Source organism: Mixophyes fleayi, chromosome 11 (genome assembly GCF_038048845.1).
Source record: "Mixophyes fleayi isolate aMixFle1 chromosome 11, aMixFle1.hap1, whole genome shotgun sequence".
Taxonomy (NCBI): Eukaryota; Metazoa; Chordata; class Amphibia; order Anura; family Limnodynastidae; genus Mixophyes; species Mixophyes fleayi.
In genome coordinates, this window is record NC_134412.1 from 33,697,927 (window position 1) to 33,723,460 (window position 25,534).

The following is a 25,534-nucleotide window of genomic DNA, read 5'->3' on the forward strand; positions in this document are numbered from 1 at the left end:
GGTTGTCACCATAGCAACCAGTCTGAATCTCTGCTCTTTCTACACACTAGGGGGCGTTACACACATAAGAGCACCTAGTGTACATTTAGCTAGAAAAGTCCCAATATGTCCAATTTTGCATCCCCATTCTTGATGCACAGATCCATATGCTTTCATTACACACTTGCAAAGCAGTAGATCACAAAACATCATATGTACTATGGGAAAATTTTATTGCATATTTGAAAATTACCCTTTCAGTCCCAAAAGAGCTCACTACAAAATTAACTAAATCTTCCAAATGAACCCATGAATAGGCCTAGAAAGCGTATTCTTTCACATAATAGAAAGACTAATGGCTGTGACAGCAGTGACAGCCACCACTATGGGTACTAGGAGATCAGCTGCTAGTCCTATATTCCACATGGGTCAAGGACCACATAAAGTGTGTGGATCAATGGAGCAATGTAATTGGTAACTGGATTTTGCATTGGTGTCCAGTGTCCTTCATCTACACTAGTGAGAAAGATGTGAAGTATTTTGTTACCCCAGCCTTTCAAGCATACACAATGAAAGCAAATCATGCAGAATGATTTAAAAAAGAAAAAGAAAACATTTAAAAAACTCATAAGTTTATTTAACATCTTACATTATCCGGGCTAGAAATCTGAAACCTTTAGATTATCTTACAATTTTTTTTCTAATAATACTTTTGGCAGACACACTGATCCCCAAGACCTGGAGAGAGATCAGGACAAAGGCAGTACTCCAGCGACCGATTGTGCCTTCGCTGTCAGCTGGCAGAGATTGTATTCTCAATGCCGGTCTGACTTCAGCTATCACTGGGTAGTAAATGCCAATTTGCTGTTTTTGGAGCTGTCTTTTATCGGCAGAAATGGCCTTCTGTGTAGTTCCAGGGCCTGGTCCTTTTCTGTGTTTACCTTTTTTCACAGGTAAACATGCAGATAATGGGGTAGCAGATGAGTTCATCCTAAAACAATTAGGTACAGGTATTGTTCTGTGGCATCTACAGAGGGGCTTTACTGAGCTTGTTTAAACCATAGACAATACATTTAAATACACGATGCAGTCATCTGTAATTAAACAAGTTGTATCTAGGGGACATTTCCACTATGTTAGCACACACAGACACACAGCTAAACAAAGGCCAAAAGACACCCCATGTATGATGTACATTCATGGAGGAATTTGGTGGACAATGTAATATAATCTTTCGGACTAGGCTGAGACTAAACTGAATGGGTACACAAGTTAACAAAGCCATGATCTGTCAGACATGTTAGATCTTAATAATACAGTATGAACCAGTCTAAACATAACTAATAAATGATCTAAAAACATGACAGGGAAATCTGGGGAACCAAAGGGCTAGAGAAGGACATGTTATTATAGTCCACACTGTGTGAGGAACGTGGTGCATAGCGAGGATTGAACACTAGTTTCTGATAACATCTGTCAGAAAACAGTTCACAATGGCAGCTACAAACACCTTTTCTCAATTCCAGTAATCAGCACTCTGGTAAGAATAGTAATTTAGCTAGTAACCTCACCTGGACTACTGCACAACTGTCCTTAATCTGCAATCAGCCCTATAGAGAAAAGGTTAAGTCAATCAAAACATTGATCTCACATGTTTGCAGCCTTTATAAGTCCCTTCAGTTCTGCTAAACCTTTGCAGGAGCAAAGTTTTGTTTTAGATATCTCTGCTTGTGCTTAGAGGAAGACTTGTTTTGTTTGACTGTATATCACAATTCTACCTTCGTCAACATCATCATAATCATCAACATTTATTTATATAGCGCCAGCAAATTCCGTAGCGCTTTACAATTGGGGACAAACATTAATAAATCAATACTGGGTAATGCATACAGACAGAGAGGTAAGAGGGCCCTGCTCACAAGCTTACAATCTATAGGACAATGGGAGTTTGAAACACAAGGACACGTGCTACATCATATTGCACATTGGACCAGCTAGATTGCAAAGGTAAAAATTATTGAGTGGGCTGTATGATCAGTCACACAGCAATGTTGGTCACAGGGTTGTTGTCTTGTGTTAGCTGTGTAGAGAGTGGTAATAGGGTAACTGGTTGAGGAATATTATAAGCTTCTCTGAAGAGGTGGGTTTTCAGAGAACGCTTGAAGGTTTAAAGACTAGAGGAAAGTCTTATTGTGCGAGGGAGGGAATTCCACAAAGTGAGTGGAGGCCGAAAAAAGTCCTGTAACTGGGAATGGGAGGATGGGATGAGAGTAGCTTCTCCACTATTCCTGATTGTGGCTTCGTCCATCACTACTTTACCTTCTATAATCCTTTGATTTCCGTTTTCACTACCGGTCCTCTCATGGTGTGTCTCTAATTACCACCCAGGTAAGTGTTTTATTTTTCCTTAGAGTTGCCAGCACAGTGAAAAGCAGCAAGATGTTAAAGAGCAGATCAAGCAATGGCCAGTGATAGGAGAAAAGAGCAAAATCCAAGGTACCATCCGGGTCACAACTGCAGGTCTGCCAAAAGCAGAGTGACAGTGACCTGATAGATATCTATCATATTGCATTGGCAAATATCTATGTTTGGGCCTAATATATTTAACCCTGCTGCTCCCTTTGGGTTTATTTGACCCAAAACGAAATCTGTTTAGGTGTCAGTTTGTTATTATCTAATTGTGATTTCCATATTTTATGACTTATTTTTTTGGGCAAATAGTTGTTATGATAAAAAAAAAGAAATATTTTTATTTTTTGTTTCAAGTTATGAGTAGTTAGTACTAATGTACTGTTCAGGTCAATATGACCCGATGTGAATATTATACTAGTGAGTGACCGTAAATGTTTCGAAACACATTACTTCAACAATAAAAATTCAGAAAATTAGGAATACAGTGTCAGTTCATTGGTTTACATTTGGATTATGTCATCTTTTCACCTTTTCACACATTTATTTACAAAGTCTCAAAAAGTCTCAGCAAGTCCGCATGTTGAGTCAGATATTCATGCTGAACTTCAAGGACCTCATTCAGAGTCGGACAGAAAGTCTGTGTAAGAAGTGTAGGAGTGGGAGTGTGCCGCAGCTTGGTATGGTATTACGGGTAGCATACAATACCAGTTGCATCCCACTCGTAATATCCTACCGAGCTGCGAGCAGTTCCTGCAGCTAGCTAACTGCTTGCGCCACCTAATTTCTGCCGCACAGTTTTAGCCCTTTTTTGACGTAAGCTGCGTCTGCGCCTCACTGCGACTAGGATTTACTTACATGGTCACGCCTTCACAATTACACGTTCCGCCCATTCTCTTGTAGTGAGTCGCAAGCTGTCGCAAGTGTTAATTGTGTCCAAGATGCAGGCGGATATGGTGCTTGCTGCACATGCGTGATAGTGTTTTTTTGTTCAATGAGCCTAAACTGGACTTTGTATCCGACTCTAAAAGAGGTCCCAAGTGTTTGCAAGTCTTCTTTTGATTCTCTCATTTGGCTATAAATACACGGATTGGAATGACCCATATTTAGTTGGAGATTGATCTGTGTATGATCAATATCGATATGGCCAAACGAAAACCTTTGCCTGATGCTGAGCTTCTAGCGTTTGGGGGATCTTCTGATAGCAAAGATGTATCTGAGGAAGAAAATCATACAAGTGATGAAAGTGAAGCCTATGATTCTGACAATGGGGCGGACATTGTAAATGAACCTGTTGCTACAACTCCATATGTTCTTTCAAAGAATGAACAAATAAAATGGGAACTTGATCCTCCTCAACATCCTGCTGGTAGGCTCTCTAAATGCAAATGCAATGTTATCACGAAATCTCCTGGTGTAACAAGATATGCTACAGCAAGAATTCATGACGTGGAAAGTGCATTCAATGTTATATTTAGTTCCATTGAAAAATGAGATCATAAAATACACAAATATTGAAGGACACAGTGTTTATGGCAAAAAGTGGCAAAACTTGGACAATGTTATTTTTTCAAGCTTATGTTGGACTATTATTATTGGCTGGAGTATATAGATCTCAAGGTGAAGCAACAAAAAGCTTGTGGGATAGTGAAACTGGTCAAAATATTTTCCGAGCAACCATGTCAAACTTGCTGCTATAAGAGAAATATTGGAAAAATGGGTCAAAGTTCTTCTAAAATTATTTAACTCTTTTGAAAATCTGACCGTAGATGAACAATTAGTTGGATCTCGAGGGCGCTGCCTTTTCAAGCAGCACATTCCCTCCAAGCCAGAGAAATATGGTGTAAAAATCTGGACTTTGTGTGATAATAAAACATCACATGTTCTGAAATCGCAAATGTATACTGGAAAAGAGCCAGTAGCGAAACCAGAAACAAACCAAGGGATGAGAGTTGTGGCAGACCTCACATGTGAACTGAGTGGGCACAATCTTACATGCAACAACTTATTCACCTTGTATAATTTGGCACAACTTATGCTCAAGCAAAACATAACCCTACTTGGTACTATGAGAAAAAAATGAACCGAAACTACCTCGGCAAGTCACAAATAAGCAGGTGCCTAGTTCATCTTTTTATTTCACTGAGAACACAATGGTAGTCAATTATGTTCCAAAGAAAAATTAAAATGTCATTCTTTTGAGCACCTTATATACAGACAAACAAGTAAGTGATAGTCCAGACAAGAAACCAAACATAATTTTGGACTATAACGCGACAAAAGGTGCAGTGGATACCTTAGATCAATTTGTGAACACGTACACTTGAAAACGGAAAACAAACCGATGGCCACTGATAATATTTTATAATATCAGTGATATCAGTGCATACAATGCCCTTGTCCTATGGACTTCCATAAACCCCAATTGGAACAATAAGAAACTTACAAAGAGGAGAATATTTTTGGAAGAACTTGGAAAAACACTCATCAAGCCCACATTGCCTCAAGACAATAGATGTCATGGTCAGTAGAGTCCAGCATCGGACTGGCCCACAGGACTACGGGTAAAATTACCGGTAGGCCCGGCAACCTTACGGCCACACCCCCTTTTAGATGTGGGCGGAGCTTACCTGGAGGCTCGTTGTTCACACCAGGGTGCTCGCATTCCTCTCCGGCGTCCCTGCTGCTGCAGATGACTGGCTGTCACTGACAGCCAGTCATCTTTCACCTTTCACATGCGATCGCAGCTGCGATCATGTGACCCGCCCACTCACCCTGTCAGCTGATGTTCCCGCGCCGCTGAAGGGAGAAGATCAGAGAGGCTGCATTAATCAACTTTTGGGTAAGTATACTTTAACCAGTTGTTTATATTGTTTGTGCTAAAAAATCATTTATGTATTACAGTTTTTTATCTTGATAACACTGGATTACAATGTTATTAGTATTGGTTTTGATATTAATTTAGCTTTGTTGATCATTACACACACCCAGTATTAGATACACATTACAGTCCAAATAGGTGCGTATGTTTGTATCCTTGTGTGTCCCACTTCCCCCCTGATTTGCGCCCATCCCATAAAACCCTGTAAATTTTCATTTTTTTGAGTACTGTCAGGATACTCTACCCCCTGGGAATAGTGGCAGCATCACCCTCTTCACCTTCTTTTTATTTTTACTAGAAAGTACTAAGGTAGCGCTCATCGTAAAAAGTATATGGAGTCTCCCATTACATCTGTTCTCAATATATATATATATATATATATATATATATATAAAACGTGTGTGAATTGAGAGGACTATTGCAGGCATAATATGAATCGGGGACACTTGCGTGGCGTAACATTGTGGGCACTACCGTATGGCATAGCATTGTTTTGGGGGCACTACTATGTGGCATAGGGGGGCTGCCTATCTATACTAAACTATAGGGGGGCTGACTATACTAAACTCTAGTGAGGGGGGGCTGCACAGAGAACACTATAGGGAGGGCGTGATGGGACCTTTAATGCTGAGGTGGTTTGGGTCTATAATTGAATGTGGGTGCTGTTGATTTAATGGCAGGGATGGTTGGCATTTCTAAATGTACCCATTCTTTTTTCCAAATAGGGCCCTCAACATTCCTGGATCCAGACAAGCCGCAACTAAAGAAACCAGCAGCCACAGGTGGTAAAAGTGACAACAACAGGTAGGACAGTCTGTCAAATGTTCTGAGTCTAGTACAGGCTTGGCTAACTTGTGGTACTCCAGGTGTTGTGAAACTACAAGTCCCAGCATACCCTTACAGCAATAAGCTGCTATATGTTGGCAAAGCATGCTGGGGCTTGTAGTTTCACTACACTAAGGTGCTAGCTGTCTTTCGTGGACTGACCACTCCCCCTCTAGTGTCTGGTTCCGCCTCTATGATGGCTGACCACACCCTCTTTGGTGGGCCCCTAGTGTTGCATTCCCCGGTGGGCCCTTCATGCCCCAGCCCGACACTGGTAGAGTCATGTACAATTGTGAAGAACATACAATCAACTACGCATGATTCTCAACAAGGAACTTCTGCGGGGAATGTTACTGCGATCAAGCGTGCCAGATGCAAATTTTGTCCATCCAAAAATGATAATAATACAAACATGATATGTTTCAAGTGCAATAAACATGTTCGGAAATCCCGTGTAACATATTATTGCCCAAATTGTGCAAAGCAGTAAATAGCTCTGTAAAGCAACTTTACAAAAATGTTTGTCATTTTTGTTTGTTTTGGTTTGTTCATCTGAATGTTTATTTACTCTAATAGAGTAGATGAGTATAATAGACCCGAGCAGAACAGCAGGGTTAATTGGAGCCACATGTCAAAGCGGGCATTAGAGGTGTAATCCCACACAGATATATTTGTAACTTTCTAACATGAAGCTGATTTTTCCAAGATGTTCTTCTCTAACACAGTTATCCATTTTCAAAATTGATCAATGGCAGAATGGCTGCCACCGGAAAACAAATTGTCTCCTCCATGGAAGCATTGGCTTGTGCTTTTTCTGCAGAAAGTTTAACATCTAACATGATCTTTCAGCGAGTCAGTCATGAAACTACTCAGTGGTCTCATGATGTAAGAGGGAACATGCCCACTGCAAAAGCCTCTCTGCTCACTACATCATATGTCTTGTGACTGTGGTTGCCATTTTAAGGGCATGGTTATGTGTACAATCTAGATCTTAAATAACAGCTTGCATCACAGCTCAAAGGAAAGTGGACAAAACAATGTTTATTTTATAGGTAATCAGATTGATTAGGGTTAAAGAAACATACACGTCTTTGGCAGGATGATTACAGGTTTTGGCCCCCATAGGAGCCTTACTAGGACGTTTCTGTCTAACAAACAAGCAAAGTACCAAATCACTAGACAAGAAATTACAAGACATTCTAAAGGTATGTAGCAGTAAAGTCTGTTGGAGACTGTGATGCGGAAGGTATCAGTCAGTCAGGCGGTGGTAGTCATTTTAATGATATACCGCACACACCGACACTACTTACCCTGACCTAGTTATTCCGAAAGTGGGATCAGCGACATGTTGATGTTCCCGACTGTTAAAAAACCTGACTTGTAACAATTTGTACAGATTCAAAGCCCGGCACACAGAATTACGTCACTTGTCAACGCAACACTATTACTGCTGGTCTGGAAAATGTACAGGGATTAGTAAAAAGCATTATCAAGCCACCTCTTAGTTACAGTGCCCTCTTAAGACCAGCAGTAATAGTGTTACGAGGTTTCGAGTATTGCTCTTTTACCTAGATTTATCCAGGGCCATTTTAATAAATGGGCAACAATAGTGTTAACTCTGTGCCCACAATGACCAATAAACTTTCTAGTAAAAGAGCCTGGATAGAGGAGACAATAAAATAGGTTATATCTTAGTCCCCTGATGTCATAGGAAGACTTATTGCTCGGCCATCCTAACAGTTCCTGTGTAAAAGAAGAAAACTGAACAGAAATGTTAATTAAGCCTTAAATCTAATCCATTTTAGCCCTAACAATAACCAAATCATTAATATAAACCTAGCTCAAATGTTGACAGGAATTTATTACATCACTTCCTGTCCAAGCAGCACGGGGCGAGGAATGATGCTTTAGAATGGCGCCGGCGATCGCAACTAAAGGTAAGTTCTACAAATTATATTAAAAGCACAAATCCAGGTTTTCCCCTGGATCCTCTTCAGGTCGCCCCATCCAGCCTGCCGATGCCTAGTTGATACTCATGCTTAATTGTATAAAGCGAAATAAAAAAGCCACATTTTTGTTATTTTTTGAAACTATGCATATATTGTTAAACTATTGTTGGCACGTGTAGACGGTGCAGTTGATGTAAGGCCCACATCTGAAGGGTATCCACCTTCTCTGTCAAAGCTCCATGTGTACATGTGAGTTTTTCACCTTTAGACAGTACATTCGGGCCCCTAAAATATTTTACTATGGGGCACACAAATGTCTAGTTACACCACTGCCTAAATTTGAAAATGTTAAGAATCTTTTACAGCATACGTTGGAATAATGGTTTTGTCTTGAAAAAGTTGCATGTTACGCATACTTTTTTGCAAATGTATATAGGGCCCACTAATGTGATCTTTGCTCTGGGTCAACTACTTTATTACAGCTGCCCTCAGTTTAACCCGGCGGTTCCCAAAGTGTGCGCTGTGGCTCCCAGGGGTGCCGCGGCGCTGTCACTCGGGTGCCGCGAGCCAGCCATAGAAAAAACCAAAGAGCACATAAACTTACCAATCTGCGCGGCGCCGGGACCCAGCAGACTCCTCTCTCCCGCAGCTGTCACTGAATATCGACGTCAGTGACAGCTGCGGGAGAGAGGAGTCTGCTGGGTCCCGGCACTGCGCTGATTGGTAAGTTTATGTGCTCTTTGGTTTTTTCTATGGCTGGCTCGCGGCAGAGGAGTGAGAGGGAGTGCGACAGCGGGCAGACAGAGGGGCAGGAGTGTGACAGCGGGCAGACAGAGGGGCAGGAGTGTGACAGCGGGCAGACAGCGGAGCAGACAGAGGGGCAGGAGTGTGACAGCGGGCAGACAGAGGGACAGAAGTGTGACAGCGGGAAGACAGAGGGGCAGGAGTGCGACAGCGGGCAGACAGAGGACAGCGTGAGTGGGGCAGTGGAGGGGGAATACAACGTGAGAGGGGCAGTGGAGGGGGGTACAGCTTGTGAGGGGCAGTGGAGGGGGACACAACGTGAGAGGGGCAGTGGAGGGGGACATAGCGTGAGAGGGGCAGTGGAGGGGGACACAGCGTGAGAGGGGCAGTGGAGGGGGACACAGCGTGAGAGGGGCAGTTGAGGGGGACACAGCGTGAGAGGGGCAGTGGAGGGGGACACAGCATGACAGAGGGCAGAGGGGGGGACAACGTGACAGAGGGCAGAGGAGGGGGACAGCGTGACAGTGCAGAGGAGGGGGGGACATCGTGAGAGAGGGCAGAGGAGGGGGGACATCGTGAGAGATGGCAGAGGAGGGGGACATCGTGAGAGAGGGCAGAGGAGGGGGGACAGCGTGACAGAGAGCAGAGGAGGGGGGACAGTGTGACAGAGGGCAGAGGGGGCAGTGTGAGAGAGGGCAGTGTGTCTGGATGCAGAGGGGCAGTGTGTCTGGATGCAGAGGGGGCAGTGTGTCTGGATGCAGAGGGGGCAGAGTGCCTGAGGGCAGAGTGTCTTGATGCAGAGGGGGCAGTGTGTCTGGATGCAGAGGGGGCAGAGTGCCTGAAGGCAGAGTGTCTTGATGCAGAGGGGTCATTTTTGCATACAACTAAATAAGTATTTCTGTCCTGACCTAAATACTTATTACATTTTTTTGACACAACTACTTCTAAAACAGGACCGCTCAATAATTATTTTGGAGGGGTGCCTTGAAAAAATTTGGAGACTCTAAGTGTGCCGCGAACTGCAAAAGTTTGGGAACCACTGGTTTAACCTAAGTGAAGAGTAGAATAGTTGATATTTAGGTTCGACTGCTGCTATTAGTATTTAGTGTATAGAGGATGTTGCACAGGAATGTTAAGCATTGTAGTCCATGATATTATTTGTTTTTTCTTCTATACTGAACTGAGTTAGGACTATAGTTGCCAGTTATCATGTTATGTTGGACAATACAGTATTTGTCATACACTGTGTGTATGGGGTTGCATTGAAAGATTGGAACTATAAGTTAGTTTTGATTGTATTTCTGTTAAATGACACTTGTCAAAATTATGCTGTAGTTGTTAAAACTTTAAATGACAAAAGTCAGGCCTGAATAAGGTAAAATTCCCTACTACATGAGTTAGTATAATGGTCAATGCTAATACATGTTTCCTATGTTTATAATAAAAGCCTTTTTGTGGCTATTGATAGGCATGAACCACTGAGTCCCAGATATTCTGTACAGGACACTATGGTGCATATTATCATAGGTAAAGTAGCCTTTTCAGATTTTAATAAAAATCCTTTAGGTCTTGCTTACGGATTGCTGTTTTGAAGGGATTCAGAAACATAGATCTCTATAGAAACCCAATGGGGAAAAATCTGGAGCTTTATTTGAGAATTTCAAAGCTCTGATTGAAGAAGTCTCAGTTAACTCCAGTTTTTTTGGAGCACGGTAAAATCTAATACACTGGTATTACAACAATGGGTTAATAATAATAATATTACCGCCATGTCGTACATAAGACATTTAAAGGAGGTTCCAAATGTTGAGGGACCTGTCAATTTGCTTTATTGTGAAATCCTAGGTCAAAGCTCTCTCCAACTGCAGCTCTTCAAATATTGATTGCCAAAAAATAACAACAGATTCAACTGAAGAACACTGTGTTTTCAGGAATCTATTGAACATTAACAGAAGGAACGGAGGTCTTTCTGTTTATATGACTCATTATTTGGATAAAAGAGACCACAGTGAATTTATAAACTGTGCTTCAAATGCAGTAATAATGTTATACCCTTATTTTTACATAACTTACATAATTCAACTTTTAATTATTTATTTTAAAATCTCAAATACAAATGTAGCCAAATAAAAGAGTAAAAGTGTACAATCATAATAAGAGACCAATAGAAAATACATTAAGGCCGAAGAACTGCAGAAAAGAAGAAAAAGCAACTTGTAGACCTTAGAACCTATTTGTTAGAACATCAAAAACATTTGGCCTAAGTTACTTAAAATAAAATAGAAATTAGAAGGGAAGGGTGGAGGGAAGGAATGGTGTGTGTGAGGAAGGGGGGGGGGGTACTGGTCATCACCTGTAGTGACTGGTATCATGTAAAGGTGCTTCAGGTGAAGTGCCATGGGGGGCTTGACTTAGTGGATAAGAATACCTGTGCTAAGCTCAGCAGCTAACTAGGGTACGCAATGTGAAAGGGTGGGGGAGTGAGTCCAGGATTACAAGTATAGCCAGGGTGCCCAGACCTAATGGAACTTATCCTGCTTACCGTGCAGGTAAGAAATAATCTTCTCTATTCGGGCAATAAGACAGATGTACAACTTTAGGGCAGAGATACGGTGGCAGGTGTTCTATTTCCAGAGTTTGGCAATCGGGGATTTGGTAGCGTCCAGGACATGAGAGTCTAGTTTTGCTTAACTGCATCTGGGAGCAGATAACAGAGGAGAAATGACCACGTGTCCTTTCTGACAGGGTACAGAAGGATTGAGGAGAGGAAGGCTCTGACTCCATGCCAGAAGGGGGCTATTTTTAGGCCTGACCACTAGATATGTATGAACGTGCTTGGTGGCGGCATCCTCTCCAGCAGATTGACATGGTAGAGGGATACATTTTGGCAAGTTTATCAGGAGTGAGGTACCATCTACAGTAATCTTTGTATGCGTTTACTTTGATTAGAGTGGAAATCGAACTGGTGGCGGTGGATACTTGTTCTCTGATGGTCTTCCAATAGTCCTCTTTGGGATGGGGCACCCAGGTCCCTCCCCCTCTCATGTTTACATCTGGGGACAATACAGCATTGAGCACAATACTATATATAGAAGAGATCATACTGCTTTGAAGAGCCAAGGAGATGCACAAATTATCAAATGGAGAGAAGGGCAGTGGAGAGTCTGTGTCCGTCTGGAGAGACCCCACAAAATGATGTAGTGGAAAGTATTCCAAAAATTTTGGGTTGAGATCAGGAAATTTGGTCCGTAAATCAGCCAGATATAGAAATGTTCCCGGTGTAAGAGGTCACCAACAAATCATGCGTCAACCTGTATCCAGTCTCGAGAGAAAGTAGTAGAGAAACCTGCAGGGAAATCAGGGTTACCCCAGATAGGTAAGATACAGGGGGAGAAAGGCTGTATATCCAAGTGGGGAATGTTAGTTTTCCCGGTCTTCACTGAAAAATTCAGGGTTGGAGAGAGTTTAATCAGAGACGATCTATTCTGTTTAGATAAACCCAATTCAAAAAGGAGGGATGTCAGCATTAGATAATGAGACTCAATATCAACCCAAGACAGCGAGGATGGAGATGCAAAAGTAGTTACAATTTGGCTTAAATGGGCAGCTCAATAATCAATCTTTTTAATAATTAATTTCTGATCAATGCAAAAAGAATTGAAAATTAACGAGAGCAGTTTGCTTTTGGTCATAAATAAACCCTCTTAGACTGCACTATGCCACCCTGGTTTCCTGTATAAATCATAGCTCTCCTTATGTGTGGCCTGCCCAGAAAAGACCATACTATGCTCTTTCCTGATCTAACAAGGTTTCATGGGAGCCACATTTTTTGTTTACTACAAAGAGCCAAAGGCACTATGCATTATAGCAAAATAAAAATATCATAGGACACGTTGAGAGCTCCACTTTAATTGAGGGCACGAAGTGAATGACTATAAAAACAATGGCATTCAGAGCTTTAATAAAAATCCTAGTTTATATCCAAATAGTGGCAGTCGGTGGCCTCAAGCAGTTTATTTATCTCTATAGGCTAGAGGAACCTTAAATAAGATGAAATTCAAATTGCCATATTAATTGTCCCTACAAAAATGTATGTATAGAGTTGTTTACACAGGTTTTTTTTAGAACAGTAAACTTTCCTGCCTACCCTCGTCTCTTTTCTCTTTTTAGGTCTATTATGTACTTCTGGCCGCTTGTGAGCTTATCTCCTGTTGTCCACCCCCCACTCCCCCTATTGGTTCTCATTAAACTTCCGTTTGTCTGGCTGTAATCAGCCATGCACCCCCTGAGAGCCTTGGACTCTTTGCTGGTCCCTCAGATGATGCACATCACTCCTCATCTCAACCAGCACTATAGATTTCTGAGCAGTGACCCTTTTGGTCACTTTCCCCGGTTATCACCTAACTCTCTCTGGTCTTTCTGACCTTCATGTCTGTACCAATCTTACTTTGTTGATCCCCACTCAATGACCTTTCCCATGACCTTAACTAGTGTGTCGGATAATGTAAAAGCTCTCAACTCGCCCCATAAATGTGCAAAGTTACGCGCCTTCCTCTGAAAAGGGACCTAGATTTCCTCCAGGAAATGCACTTTACTAAGCAGCTAAATCCTAAACTTAAATGTAGAAAATTTCTACTGAGTTGCCATGCTTGTGATCTTAAACGGTAATATCTCAGCGTTTGATGCTTTTTGCTCGCCACCTCACATTTGACCACCTTGAATCCAATAAGAATAAAGAGGGGCGATTCTTGATCTTGATAGGCACTCTACATAATCTACCCTGCATTATTGTAAACATCTTTGCCGCAAACCTAGCTCAACATAAATTTTTCAAAAAACGTAGCTCCTCCTTAGCTCAGGTTATACGAGGGGAATTGATCGTAGGTGGTGAGTTTAATGCAGTTCTCATCTTTAGCCTAGACATGTCTACCCTCCAAGATGCCGCACCTGACCAGAAAGGCTCCCTGAACTCAAAAGCTTTACTGACTTTTTTAAAACTCCATAATCTATACAATTCCTGGCAAGTCTGACTCCCTTACCAGAAACTACACCTTCTATTCCCCTGTTCGTAATACATACTCTAGGATCGACATGACCCTGCTCAGGCACAAACACACTCTAAAAATGTCCTCTTTCCAAATTCATCCAATAACCTTGTCAGACCATGTCCCTATCTCAACGGTTCTCTCCTCTTAACGTTTCAACCTCCCAAAACCATTAGGAGGATCAATGAGTCACTACCTAAGGAAATAAATACGGTCGCTCACATGAAATCCCTTCTCTCTGAATATTTTGATACTAGTGATACTCCAGTAGCTGCCTGGAACCTCCTGGCCGTCAGAGACTCAAATAGCATTTCACAGTATGATCCCCAACGGATTCGTTCTGAATTCCGAAACTATTATACAAACTCTATAACCTGCCTTGGCTCTCTGGTGCCTTGTCTAAGAGGAGGCAGACACAGTTGATAGATGAATTCTTTCCTGGCGCTAAACTCCCTAATTATCCCCTCGTGCAGCGAGACAACTTGGGACTGATTTTATGATAGGTTGTGAAGAGCCAAAATTTAGGAAAGGCTCCAGGGCCTGATGACTTTACAGCTGCTTATTATAAAAAAATGCTAATATTTTGCTTCCCCATCTGCACACCCTTTTCAACTCTATCCACAGTGGGAAGCCATGGTCTAAAGAATCCTTCGACATGGTGATTCAAAAAGAGGGCAAGGTTGTTTACAACTGCTCCAGCAACTCCGATAAGAGCCTGTCATTGGCAGCAGGAAAGATGATGAGCTTGGATTTGGAGATGTGAGTTTCAGGAAGCGCTGTGACATCTAGGTAGCTACAGCAGAGAGACAGCTAGATACCTGGGCTAGGACAGCGGGAGAGAGGTCAGGGGAGGAAAGATAGATTTGCATCAGCATAGAGGTGGTATTGGAGGCCAAATGATTGAATGAGTTTACCAAGAGAGGTAGTGTAGAGAGAGAAGAGCAGAGAGCCAAGGACAGAGCCTTGTGGGACTCCAATAGAAAGGTGAAGATGGGGGGAGAAAGAGCCAGAAACACACTAAAAGAGCGGCCAGAGACGTAGGAGTTAAGGGTGGTGAGAAGAAGAGAATTATCAACAGTGTCAAAAACAGCAGAGAGGTCGAGGAGTATGAGAAGGGAGAAGTAACCTTTGGATTTAGCTGAGAGCAAGTCATTTGTTACTTTAGTGAGGGCAGTTTCAGTTGAATGAAGGGGACGGAAATGCCAGACTGGAGAGGGTCAAAAAGAGAGTGGGAAGAGAGGAATGGGTCAGACAATTCAAGACAAGTCATTCGAGAATTTTAGAAGCAAAGGGAAGCAGAGATATGGGACGATAATTGATGAGAGAGAGTTAATGGGTCAAGGGAAGGTTTCTTGAGAATAGGAGAGATGAGAGCATGCTTGAAGGCCGATGGGAAGATACTAGTGGAGAGAGAGAGGTTAAAGAGGTGAGCAAGGTGACAACAGGCACTGGAAGAGAGGGAGCGGAGGGGACAGGATTGAAAACGTCTGCTACAGTCAGCCGTTCCCACTTGAGTGATTCTAGAATAGAGACCTTGCTCAGAAATTCCTCATACATCTTTAGTTTCCGCAATGGAGGAGAAAAGAGAGAGGATCTCCGGCACAGTAACAGGAGGGTAGGTGCCAAGGTTGGCAGAGTGAGTGATAGAGAGGACAGGTGGGGGGAGGCAAGTCTGACGAGTACAGACATCATTGTGTATAAAGTCAATTTTGTCTTTGCAGTAGGTGGCAAAGTCAAGAGCGGCGATGGACAAGGAGGTGGGGGAGGATACAGCAGAGAATTAATGGTAGCAAAGAGGTGTCAGGGTTTATTGGACATTGAGGAGATGAGGGATGTGAAATAGGTTTGTTTGGCAAGAGAGAGGACAGAATAGTAGGAGGAAAGGATGTATTTATAGTGATGCTTATATATAGGAATTTATATGTAGGAAATTTGAATAGATAAAAATGTGTAGACTAGAAGCCATCTTGTGCATTTTCTGTGTGTTCAACAATACATCATTATCCAAGATTGATATCATCCTTCAATACTACTGCTAACTAGGCTGCATCTCTACTTCCAATTACCAGTCACTGAACTACCTGAATTTTCGTGGACCACATTGGTTTTTATATCCAGCTCTAAATCAGCCCCTCTGCATAAACTGTCATTATTATGTGTGTGTGTTAAATGAGGTGCACAGCTGCACTGAGCTGGCATTTCATTATCAACTCACTCAAACTCAGGTGCACTGTGTAATATTTGTAGTACGTATGCAAAAATAGATGCATGACATTACTAAATGTCAGTGACACTAAAGTGTAGTGTTTTGAATAAAGTTCAATATTCTCTATTTCAGTTTGTTAGCTCTGTAGTCAATTTGCTGTGTAAGTAATGAAATTGTTATACCACATCCTGTTGTTCCCAATCTTGTTAAACTTCTGCTAATAAGTAAAAGGCAATAATTTTTGCACAATCATAGTTTTATATTTTAATAACTTTTAGTAATTATCATTGAAAACATTACTGTGGAGATTTTTAGCAATGATTAAACCTCTTCGTAATTAATAAAATAATAATTTGCCTAAATCTTACTATATAACTGCAGCTAATGAACTTAGAAAGCGTGTTATTCATTTGTAATGCTCAACACATTTGGAAAATAGTTATCATGTGGCTAAAACTATAAAATTCAAGCAATATTTGTATTTCCAATAAACCTAACCGACTGCACATCAATGGGGTGTCAGGCCAGGAAACCTGCAGATTTTCAATAAATGTGATAAAGAGTTGAGGCTAAACTTTCCCCACTATAATAGTCAGGAGAAGTTTGAAAGTAAATGGCATCTATTGAAAGGTTGTCAATGAAGCTGATTTGGCGGTGACCCACAGGGGCGGCACAGGGCACCATCAACCACATAGCAAAATTTGGGTCTAGCCTACTAGTCCTCCCGCTCTCCTTAAAAAAGGAGAAATCTTCTGAGCATGAGATGACTGGCAAGGGAGAAGAAATTACATTGCCAGGACCTGATTACCCACCCCCATACTCTCCTTGTAGTCCCATCACTGATTGCCAAGATTTGTCCAACTTGTAGCTTCACCAACTTTACTTTGAAAATGCTCCTTGCTATTTCATAGTTGCCGGGATAATGTCCGGGAGACTCCTGAATTTTTGGGAGCTCTCCCAGACTCCCAGGAGAGCAGGGCAACCTGCCGAATCCTGCCCACTTCATTGGTGAAGTGGGTGGGGACAGCGCTAATTGCGTCATCATGGCCTCCCCCCTGCTATAATAGGCTGTAATTAGTATTGTATAGCAGGAGGAGTGGCCTAATGACACAATTAGCGTGGTCATGCCCCCAAGACATGGACAACTTTGGAGATCTCCCGGAGGAGTGATCTCCAAAATTGGCAGGTAGGTGCTATTTGCCTGAGTTCAGAAGCAGGTAATGCACTGATTGGGGTATTTTGTGAAGCACGGGTCTTGGACATAGTATCCCAAAGTGCTTCTAATTAAAGTAAAATGGGTTCCTTGGAAAATATTTATTTTAGTTTCAGTTCTTCTTTGATTTACTTTTAATCTCTGGTTTACATACAGAAAACTACAAAACAGTATGTGCAATATGACTGCTAGACCATAATCTAACCAATTAAATATCTAACTTTTCCATTTTGTACTTGCACCGTATAAACATTTGAGTTTATGTTTCAGAAGGCTATGGATATCCTGTGTGATTTACAGCATTAATCCTCTCTCTCTCTCTACAAACGGCACTTTGCTATCATGGCACACAGTCAAGGTTCCCCTGAAAGAGCTACATTAATGCTGGTGACTTTCTCCAGAGGTCCTGGCTCACTTATAATGAGATTGATCTTTGTTGACATTTTGTATTTATGAAGGAAAAGCTGAATCTGGGAAGCTTGTCAAGTGTTTTACCGCTGTACGTTTGTGGAAAAACTCACCAGGTCATCTTGCTCATTTTTATCTCAGTTTTCCAGTCAGAATATAGAACCGTTTGCAAACAAGGCAACTGAATCCACCACAACATAAATGTAAGCAAAACAACATCACTGACCCTGCACTTTAAAGGAAAATTGTCCCCTTTCCGTCAGGTTGTGGTATAAAGCGCTTAACAGTACGTTTGGTTATAAAATCTCAATGGTGAGTATATTATATGTAAACAGGCAAAGAATACTCTGACAATTATATGTGTTATAATAGTTATTTATTGTTAAATGGCTTTGACACATCGGGGAAGTTAAAGTCACTTTATTTACTGTGTTTTCTTATTGCCAAGAAATGTAAAAAAAAAATAATACAAAATAGTTTGTTACAAATAAGAATGTTGCAACGTTCTGGATAACTATTACTAATTTACTAGCTGTTTACTGATAGTCATTTAAGTTATCTTATCATAGATTGGCAATGTGATTTTGTTTTTTAGTTTACAGATCCTTTAAAAGATTAGTCAACTTTTATGACTGTATATAACTGACCCAAGGGTTACATTTTACAAATTAAACTACTATATTTTTAGTTTGTCAGATACACTGCTTAGCAGAGTTTAAGTAATATCACTGGTATTAAAAAACCCAAAAACAGCTGTACTCTGTGGGTGGGCATGTATGTGCTCCTCCTAGTTTGTGCTTTCATTAGGGTAAAAAGCCATGTTAAATGAAAACCCAGGGTCCCAGGGATGCTTGGCAGATACACCCCCCCCCCTCGTAAGAGAGAACAATTTTACATTACAATAATGTTAGATACGCTCTGCTGGAGAGTATCAAACAAAGTAAAAAAAATTAAGTGTATGGTGTTTAGTTTGTAAAACCTACCCCCCTTGGCTTAATTGAATACTTTAGTACTGAATCAAAAAGTCCACTAAAGTTGCCTAAGCCTTTACATGGGACCTTTAAACCTTACACTTCTATACAAAGGAACCACTCCATGACTTGTCTCTATCACGTCTTCTAATTTTCTGAACTTGAACATGAAGAAAGTATTTGGGTGATTAAACATGTGACTTGTTCATGCTAAATTACATATACATATAAGATTAGTTCAATTATAAAGGTCGTTTCTAATAAAAATTGGTTCATTTATGTAGCTATATTAAGAACTCATTGTTATTATTCATTGTCTAGTACAGGGTTTCCCCAACCCAGGCCTCGGGGCTAACTAACAGTGCAGGTTTTCCATATCTCCTTGCTGGAGCACAGGTGTATTCATTACTGACTGACTCATTGTAACAGATCCACAGGTGGTCCTAATTATGTCACATGTGATCCAGAAAACCTGCACTGTAAGGGAGCCCAGAGGACTGGGTTTGGGAAACCCTGGTCTAGTATTATCTTGTTTTTCGACACAATTACATTTTTGTAAACTGTTTTAGACTCTGCTATTTGTGGGAAAAGCTTGTTCCAGACATACATTTTTCTGTCACTAAAGGAGTTTTGTTTTTCCTGATATTTAAATTTGCATTAATCAGCAATTGATTCGTTTGATTTTAAACCAGGATTCTCAGCTACTTATTACATTTTTACTGCCCTGCTTCTTCTTAGTGGAGCCCTAGGTACTGCAACAGTTTTCCTGGTAGCGCCTCTCTTTCTGCAGTATAGAGCCATAAGCTAAATACTGGCTTTTTAGTGATCTAGCACACAAATACTTCATAGCTTTATTTTTACACTGAAATTTAAAGTTGATCTAGGACATGCCCTACCCAAGCTATAAATCTGTCTTCACATTTTAAATTTACTTCCCCCTCCAATGCAACATGGTTTTGCCCAGGTGTAAAGTTACTCCTTTTTTATGCTTTGCTACCTTAATGACTCAAGCCCAACATTTATACCAGTACATTGTAGTTAGTTCCCAGTTATTACCTTCTACAATGTTGCTCTTACTGTACATGCTATAAAGGATGTATACACAAAGCACCAATCTTCGAGATCTCCTGTGTTAGGCTTTTATTAAATAAACATTTTACTTAAAAATGCCTAAACCATGCAGAAAAAGCAGTTTCCGCATGGTGTAGGGCTTTATAAACAGACCTCTAAAGGAGAAGGAAATTAATTATGGGATGGTGATGCTATCACCTAGTTAGCAGCTTTTTCATTACTTGTTTAGCAGATACAGGCATAGAAATTTACAATACAGATTGCATACAAGTGATATAACACTTCTACACATAGTGGATATAATTATATGCTGAATTTAGGAGACATACATTTTAAGGAACATTCATATTAACCCAGAAAATGTAAAAAGACTTAGGGCTAGATTTACTAAGCTGCGAGTTTGAAAAAGTGGGGATGTTGCCTATAGCAACCAATCAGATTCTAGCTTTCATTTATTTAGTACCTTCTAGCTAGAACCTGATTGGTTGCTATAGGCAACATCTCCTCTTTTTCAAACTCGCAGCATAGTAAATCTAGCCCTTAAAGTTTACCACACATTAGGGTAGAAGTCCAGTGGGAATCTCTCCCCTGATACACCTTCCCGTTCATTGCAATTGCTACACGTGAAAACGGAGCAGCCATCTTGTGAGCCCAGTGTTGCTTGGATAACAGTGCAGCTGTTAGATTCATAAGATGCCACCGGGAAGTGTGCTCTGAAAATGTCATCTGGTTCAATCATTCTCTCTGTTGACAAATTTTAATCTAACCCGACAGATCTTCCAATTCAGCAGCTGGAGGGCTCACAAGATGGTGCCTCCTGCTGTGGCTTAGGCTTCCATTGCTACTTAAGGGATAAGGTTCCTGAAGAGAGACTCCTACTAGACTTCTACCTGGAGGAAAAGCTCCCTGTTGAGGTAAACTACACTTTGAGTGCAATTCCTCATTAAAGAAAGTAATATAGATTGGAGCTTTGTTTAAACAAGAAACATTTAGGAGGTAAAATGCAATCTTATATTAATATATACAGGAAACAACAATGAAGAGCTGCAGATGAATGAAATGTATTCAATAAACATTGCAGTAATTACAAATAAATACAATCATATACCATATTTTTCTAAACTCTCAAACGAGAAAAAAATACTGGAAGGGGCTGGTCTAATAAACAAATGGCATGTTGTCGTCTTGTCCTCTTGCTGTAAAAAGCTGTAGTACTTATAGTAATATTTATTCTTCCATTCTTTGAGAGCATTTAAAGTTCTTGGCATGAAGCAATTTCTGACACAAGTCCCTTGGGGAACCAATTGTACTGTACCCAGGTTGGCTCTAAAGAATATTGAAAGAAACATTTTTAGCAAAAAAAATAAGTCTCCATTAAAAGTATTTGTATTCTTGAGGACATGTAGCTCTCTGCTGACCCAAAGCTAATAATCATTCTTCAGCTACAAGGCGCCTCGTGGCTATGTCAAGTACATTACAGCCCACAGGGCTAAATTAGCAAACCTATGGCTTACGGATGCCTCAGAACTGAAAAGTTTCTTAATTAGGAGAACACTTGTCTTTCACATGAAAAAGATCTTATGAGGTAAAATGCACAATCTGCCAATCAAAATCTAACTTTACTTTCTATTAAAGGTAACCATCATTTTTGTTTCAAATCAATAGATGTTATTTTTGACTAATCAACTGTGATATTTCCCAAAAAATGGCTATTAATAAAGCTTTCAATTTATGAAGGGATGATGCAATAGTCACGAAGTTTTAGAAATAACAGTTCCAGTTACTGTTGGCACTTCCTTTTACTTTATTCAGTTCAGATTTCGATCACTTGAATTGTCAGTGTTTTGTATTAATTTGCAGCAAAGTGAAAAGTGACAGGCGATTGAGGGATGGTGCAATAGTTATAAAAGAAGAGGAAATAAAAGCTACAATTTGACCTGGATTTTAATCCATTTGCTGCCAGAAGTCTGTGCCTAATATATGCTTCTAGAGGCCCCACAATCTTTTTATTCCAGCACTGTAAGCTAAAGGATAACATTTTTTCACTCTACTTAATATTTTTTTTTGTCACATAGGGAGGAATTCAATTCCCCCCGAAGTACTGCCGCGTTATAAATATTACCGTTATTATGGTAATATTAACCCGGCTTTCGCTGAGAGCAAAAAGCCGGCGTTAGAACTACCGTAATAACGGTAATTACGCGCACTATTACCGTATTAACGGTAATAGTTTTAGTGCGGCTGTACTTCTAGGGGAATTCAATTCCCCCCATAAAGTACTTTTTTTGGAGATTTTTTTTCTTTTGGTCAAGTAAATATAGTTTTTATTAATGGGAATTATATGTGGTAAAACGTTTTCTTGGAAGATGCACTTTATTGATTTTTCCCTTCTTAATTTTACTTCATTTTATAGGGATATCAATGTGTACGTTATTGGAATTTTATGATAACATATTTTTGGGGAGTTTTAATGTGTGAGATGCATTCAAGCCTATTGGGATTCATATAAACACGTGCTCTAATGCCATATCACAACCAATATTACAGCATGTGTGGCCCAAAAACTACTGATATGCCCAATATTAATTTGATCAAAATCAGGTTGTATGGCCCCAAATTGGGGATTGAAAGTGATCCGGCTACTCAGTCCATAGGGCCAAAAATTCAGATCTTGGCTAAATTGGATCCTGTTACTTGCTCCTTTCACTAAGTCACCAGCATTTGGTGGTGTGTATCAGCTTAACACTAGCGGTTATGTAGTAGATCTGTTAAGCATCTTACTTTACCCAGGTAAACTATATTCAATGGGTAACCTTATGCTCATGTATCATGTCTGTCACTAGGGTTTATTATGATGCATGGATATAACAATCTGTTTGAGATTATTGTCCCTAAGAGTTTAGAAAGCCATTGGGAGTCTAAAAAGCTATCTCCTGGTTCAATTTCAAAACAGCTTGGAATTGCTGATTTACTCTGTGGCAATATACATATCTGCCAACACTTCAAATTGGACATTTGGGAGAGGCTATGTCCCTTATCAGGTCTAATCTTTCAGAGGTCAGGTCAAACACATTTCCCTGGTGGACAGACATTCAGGTTAATGAAAATTGTGGCTATTGGTACATAGGATTTATACTATTTAAAAAGAATACATCTGTTAATTATAGATGTGATTAGGATGTGTACAGATACTAATCATCATCATCATCACCATTTATTTATATAGCGCCACTAATTCCGCAGCGTTGTACAGAGAACTCATTCACATCAGTCCCTGCCCCATCGGAGCTTATAGTCTAAATTCCCTAACACACAGACAGACAGATAATGCTATTTATGTCTGCTGAGACATAAGTAGATAGGGGTACCTATAGAAAGCAGAGTTTTTTTAGAATGGTGCACTGACAACTAGTAATTTTGAGAGTCTTTTACAGTTCAAATAATCTTCTAAAATTAAAAGGTAAAATGTTATTTTTTATTCATTAAAATCCTTATAAAAATGAGGAGACAGCAAAATATTAAAGTGACTTATAGTGCTCTATGTACATTGATATTGCAAATAGTGAAATTAAAATTTTCTGTGTGCCACTTTAGAATGTATCGGTCTTATGATAATGGTCCCAATCAGAATATATTCATGAGATACAAAGAGTATGTCTGCCTTCTGTTCCGTGATTACTTAATAAAATCTCCGTAATCCTGGGGAGATGATAAATTTAAATATATTTTATGATATATTTTCTTTAGTTAAATAAGACAAATGAATATATAGATATAGATATATTTTTATATATATATGTATATATATATATATATATAGACACACATATATATATATATATATATATATATATATATATATATATATATATATATATATATATATATATATATATATATAAAATTGGTTTATACCCCATGGACAGTGATTTCAAGCCTTACAAGTGTTTTTCAGAGACTTGGTTTTTTGTGCGACTCATCAGGTCAAAGACCATTGATTTTATTGCCATTCAGACTATGGTTTAGTCTATTCAATATTAGCAGTATATATTGATGCACCACCTTTAGTTAGTCTATGATTAGTCGTTATTTCAATGTGTCCAAATTAATTTACTACTGTTCTTATATTCACTCCTTTTGTTCTATTATCACTTTGCGAGCGCAGTTGGAACATATTTGTATTCATTGTATCCACAAGGAGGGATTCCTTGGTTCCGCCGCTGCTGCAGGTGTGTCACGTAGTTTGCTATTGAGCGCATATGTATATCTGTTATATATATATATATATATATATATATATATATATATATATATATATTGTTCTCTTTTAAAGGTCTTGAGCATTATCTGAAAGTGGACAGTATCCCTAGGGGTATATTCATTAACAAATCCCTTACATTTGAATTGGTTAATTCTCACCTCATTAAAGAATAGGATCAAATATTACACGAATGGTCACTGAGTTTATTGAGGTTAATCATCCACGAGAAAAAGCAACTTTTTCATAAAATAGATGAAGCACTACAATCCAAAGAACTCATGTTAGAGCCACATAGAGACAAAGGGGATTTTGTGGCAAATGAACAGGTTGTTAATAAAAAAGAATAGAACTGAGGCTGATGTGATCAAAGTGAAAAACAAGAAAGTTTATTAGGGACAAGAAAGACCATGATAATCATAAACATCAAAAATTTGGGAAGGCCTAATACTAATAGGATTAACAAAAAACGCTACAACGCTACTTCTAGATCACCCAAAAACACACAATGAACCAAGTAACCACAAAAAAAAAATTCTCCATTCTGGATAAAACAGAAGTTACTGAAAATAATGATTTTTTTTTATCCCCTGCTCAAATTCTACACGAGAACATCCTGTATCAAAAACTCACATTGAGAGAGACGATAAAAGTAGCTTCATCATTAAAATGAAAGTTCAAAGATGAAGATAGAAACAGGGGGAGATGTGGGGGGAAGGTCTAAGAACATACAAGAGAAGGAATCTTCAATAGAGGACATAAAAGTCAAAGAAACCGGTCATTTAGCCTATCTGAACATAAGTTATCCAAATCAGAATACTCCCTACTAACTAAAGGTATTCCCTTCTCTCCTGCTAAGAAACCTATTACATTTCAGATGTACAGGGTGATTCAAAAGTCGCAGTACACCCTTTTATTTCAAAAACTCTACAGGAATTGGGCCGATTGGCCGATTTCAAGATGGCGCCCATGTTTGGTACATACCGTAAAAGATAGACCACGTCACCCATACCTTACTGGAGTATTCAGGTTTCCCAATTTCCGAACGGTTTACCGAACGTCATCAGTCATATATTTATTGGAATGTACTTGTGGTAACAAACCTGTAGCAAAGACTAAACACCCACTCAAATTTAAAATACACGAACATATAAGGAACATTTAAAAAAGAGTTGAAAGCCACTCCAGGTCCAAACACTTCATTACTAAACACGGTACAGATACACAATTCATTACTTTTTAACACGTTAAATTGGGGTCTAGTGGTGGAGACATCCAAAAAAAGCTCACACAATAGGATATACTTTGGATCTACCAACTGAACACCTTTTCTCCCCAAGGTTTGAATAAAGGATAAGAGACTGCACCTTTTCTTTGTTATTACTTCATATATCCTACAATATACTCAGTGTCACTTATAGACCAGTGAACTGGTATTTTATCACATACTTTTTTTACATACTTAATGAACTTATTAGCCTTTATATCATTTACTCTTTCTTTATATACTATGTGTATTTATGTTTTTATAATTAAGCAGAGCCTTTATTTACATCTTGACATTTTTTATTCCAT

The 25,534-nt window shown here is 39.7% G+C and overlaps 1 protein-coding gene across 1 annotated transcript in view; it reads right to left on the reverse strand.

Moving 5' to 3' along the window:
- Positions 1 to 19,233: 19,233 nt before the first annotated feature.
- The window catches only part of LOC142106713 (beta-2-glycoprotein 1-like), a 47,472-nt gene continuing 41,171 nt past the window's right edge, over positions 19,234 to 25,534 (reverse strand). Inside the window, exon 8 of the mRNA XM_075189704.1 lies at positions 19,234 to 21,027. Within this exon, the coding sequence (XP_075045805.1) occupies positions 20,954 to 21,027 (74 nt within the window). The 3' untranslated portion in view covers positions 19,234 to 20,953. The remainder of the gene's footprint in view (positions 21,028 to 25,534) is intronic.